The sequence below is a fragment of the Falco biarmicus genome, chromosome 1 (assembly GCF_023638135.1).
Source record: "Falco biarmicus isolate bFalBia1 chromosome 1, bFalBia1.pri, whole genome shotgun sequence".
Taxonomy (NCBI): Eukaryota; Metazoa; Chordata; class Aves; order Falconiformes; family Falconidae; genus Falco; species Falco biarmicus.
The window spans coordinates 72,220,447-72,223,997 of NC_079288.1; the positions used below are offsets into that span (position 1 = coordinate 72,220,447).

At 61.5% G+C, this 3,551-nt stretch overlaps 1 protein-coding gene across 1 annotated transcript in view; it reads left to right on the top strand.

Moving 5' to 3' along the window:
- The window catches only part of PHOX2B (paired like homeobox 2B), a 2,408-nt gene extending 1,146 nt beyond the window's left edge, over positions 1-1,262 (top strand). The window contains exons 2-3 of the mRNA XM_056349585.1: positions 210-397; positions 630-1,262. Coding sequence (XP_056205560.1) covers positions 210-397; positions 630-1,085 — 644 coding nt within the window. The 3' untranslated portion in view covers positions 1,086-1,262. The remainder of the gene's footprint in view (positions 1-209; positions 398-629) is intronic.
- Positions 1,263-3,551: the final 2,289 nt, after the last annotated feature.

Here is a 3,551-nt window from a genome sequence, read left to right on the forward strand (position 1 = left end):
TTAACCCCCTCCTCGTTTTCTCTCCGCAATGACTACTGGACTCCTCCGGTTATTCAGGCGCATTAGGATCCCTCACAAGGATGCGGCAGTTTTTTAAAGCACCGTTCGTCTTCCCGGACAAATATCTTTGGGGGAGCTACCAGTGATTCACCGATATTTTTTTTTTATTTTTTTCCTTCCTCCTCTTCTTCCCTCTTTTCCTTCTTCAGTTCCTTACAAACTCTTCACCGACCACGGGGGTTTAAACGAGAAGAGGAAACAGAGGCGGATCAGAACCACGTTCACCAGCGCCCAGCTCAAGGAACTGGAGAGGGTGTTTGCAGAGACTCACTACCCCGATATATACACCCGGGAGGAGCTGGCGCTCAAAATAGACCTCACCGAGGCGAGAGTGCAGGTATGTGCGGGATGCGGGCGATGGGGAGGCGGGGGACGGTGGTCGCGGAGGGACCGTACCGGGGGGCGCGCCGCTCCGGGGGGCGCATCGCTCCAGCGGGCACCCGCTCCGGGTCGGTGGCAGGGGCCGGGGCGGGGGTCGCTCGGCGGGAGGCGGTGGCGGGGGTACCGCGGGAGGCGGTGGCGGGGGTACCGCTGCGCTGCCCGCCCCCTGCTCCCCCCCCCCCCCCCAGGTCTGGTTCCAGAACCGCCGCGCCAAGTTCCGTAAGCAGGAGCGGGCGGCGGCTGCGGCGGCGGCGGCCGCCAAGAACGGGGCGGCCGGCAAGAAGTCCGACGCCTCCCGCGACGACGAGAGCAAGGAGGCCAAGAGCACCGACCCCGACAGCACCGGCGGCCCCGGCCCCAACCCCAACCCCGCGCCCAGCTGCGGCGGAGGCGGTGGCGGCGGACCCAGCCCCGCCGCCGGGCAGGGGGCGGCGGGGCCCGGCGGGCCGGGCGGGGAGCCGGGCAAGGGAGCGGCGGGGCCCGGCGGGCTGGCGGCGGCGGGGCCGGGGCAGGGCTGGGCGCCAGGGCCCGGGCCCATCACCTCCATCCCCGACTCGTTAGGCGGCCCCTTCGCCAGCGTCCTCTCCTCGCTGCAGCGGCCCGGCGGCACCAAAGGCAGCCTCGTCAAGAGCGGCATGTTCTGAGCGGCGGCGGCGGCGGCGGCGGCCCCTCCCGCTCATTAGTATCCGCCGCCCGCCCATCGTAACGACCAGGGGCCCGGGCTGCGCCGGGCTCCGCGGGGCAGGGACCCCGCGCCCCCACGGGGGGCCGCGCCCGGCTTCCCTCGCCCCCGGCCCGGCGGCGGGGCCGGCCCCGCAGCGCCTCCGCCGGGGCGGGGGGGGAGGGGGGGGCGGGCGGCCGCGCAGGGGGCGCTGCGCGGGCGCGGAGGCGGCGGCGGGGCGCGGAGACTGCGCCCGCGGGCGGCCCGGCGGCGGGGGAGGGCACCCCGCCCGCCCGTGGGGCTTTTTTTAGGCTCCTTTTCACCGTCAGCCTGAGCGACAGAATGTCTTCTCCACCCCCCTCCGCCAGCCCCCCGCCGCCCCCCGGCCCGCGCCCGGGCGCGTTTCTTACCCCGCCGTCTGGTGTCGCGGTTCCCCGGTCGGGTCCCGGCTCTCGGCGCCCCCCCGGGGCTCGCCTCTGGCCCGGCGGCCGCCGCCTCCGCACCGCGGGTCCGGCCCCTGTAAAGCCCGCGCCCCTCACGGCGGACGGCTTGTATTTATTATTAATTATTAATTATTATTAATTATTATTACACGGTTCACGCAGGTTTTAGGCATCTCCGTTAGGGTTTTCTAATTTTATTTTAAAAGGCACAGACTCTAGCTCTTAGTTGAATGTTGGCAGGTATGCTTTCTCTTTTTCCGTGTCTTTCTACAACTGTGTTCTGTGACTCAACTGTATAGTGTTAATATCAGTACAGACTTGTCTAGTTGACCGTATAAATAATGTTTTCCCTTCTCGTAGTCTCTATGGCGTGTCTTTATGGAGAAATAAGGTTCTCACGGGGTCGGTTCCCTTTGCGTTTAGAGAAACCAGGTTCAGGCAATGGTATCTATTTTTTATTTTTTTTTTTATCGGTTGCATGTTGTCTCATTATTATTTTTTCTTTTCCCTACCTGTTGGAATATGTTTGTGAGCATAATCGTCATAAATTATGTTCAGGGTTTTCAGATTTATTTATATGTGGTTAAAATGAATGCTTCTATTTAAAAGGGGAAATATTTCTACATGTGCATATAGTTTTCCAAGAGTGTACCATTAATTGATTGTTGATAATAAAACCCAAAAGCAAATATAGCACCGCAGCTCTTCTGGCTTCTTGTTAGGGCTGTACTTGAGGGGAGGGCTCAGGGGGTTTCTGACAAAGATCGAAGGCGGACGCCGCAGGATCTGCACTGAGTCATCGAAAGGAGATGGCCTCAGCACCATTATTTTTAATCTCCGTTACCATCAGGAAGACCATTAACTGCGGCTCCCATCGTTACCGCCTAATTGTGCCGTTATTAATTATTTGTAAACTGGTTGGGGGGGGGCGGGGCGGCAGATGCGTCAGATATGACCTTTTGTCGCTCCCTCGAAAATTGGAGTTGGCCAATATTAAGCGATACCCGTTAAAAGAAAAAAAAAAAGGGGGGTGGGGGAAGCATAACCCATCGGTCTGGTTTGCCGGCGCTGAGGCACCCCGCAGGCCAGCTCACAGCCTTCGCCACCCGTTAGACCGACACGGGGAAGGTAAAACCGGCCGTACGGCCCCGCAGCCTCTCGCAAAGGGTCCCTACGCTCCCGCCCGCGGGGGCGCCGGGTGCCGGGCGAGGGTCCTTCCGCGGGGACTAACGCGGCCAGGGGCTCGGCTCCCACCGGGCCGGGGGCCGTGCAGCGGCCTCACACCTGGGGACCCGCTTTGCTCTTGCCGCCCGGCAGCGGGGGGCCGAGGTAGAGCCCGGCCCAGCCGCAGCCCGAGCCCGGCGGAGCGGCCCCGACGGCTCCCCCAGCCTGCCCCGGGGGGCGCGGGCAGTGGGGCCGGCGTGCCAGCCCCCCGCAGGGCACGGGTACAGCAGATACCTGCCCTTGCCAAGACAAGCCGGCATCCAGTTCCACCGAAGCCCCTCGGGCAGGGGCGCACCGCCCCCCTCACCGCCCCCCAGAAGAGCCAGGGCGCGCGTGGACTGCAGCGCACCCCGGTGCCGCCTCCGTGGGTGCCCCCGCAGCCAGGGCACTTGGGGGTTAGCTGCGGGGACGCCGGGGTGGTGAACTCTCCCTGACTCTGGCAGGCTCAGTGGAGGAACAAAAAAGAAGCTATTTGGGGATTTGGGCAAGAAGCAAATGTGGCAAGAGCATTCCTCTGCGTGGCTGGGGTGTTGGGGAGAGGGTGCCACCCTCCCAAGCACAATTAAAAATGTGGAAAAGCGCGACAAGTGCTGTTTCACTAATAAGAATACTTTGATAATCAGTTTTAAAATGCTGCAATAAAATATGCAGTTTGTTTTCTGGAGGAAAAAAACTGTATGCATTTCTTGAATATACATTTTGTGGTAATGTGGGCAGCTTTTACTTTTTCAAGCATTTTACTTTTTCTTCCAACAGTAATTTAATGATCTAAGATTATCTTT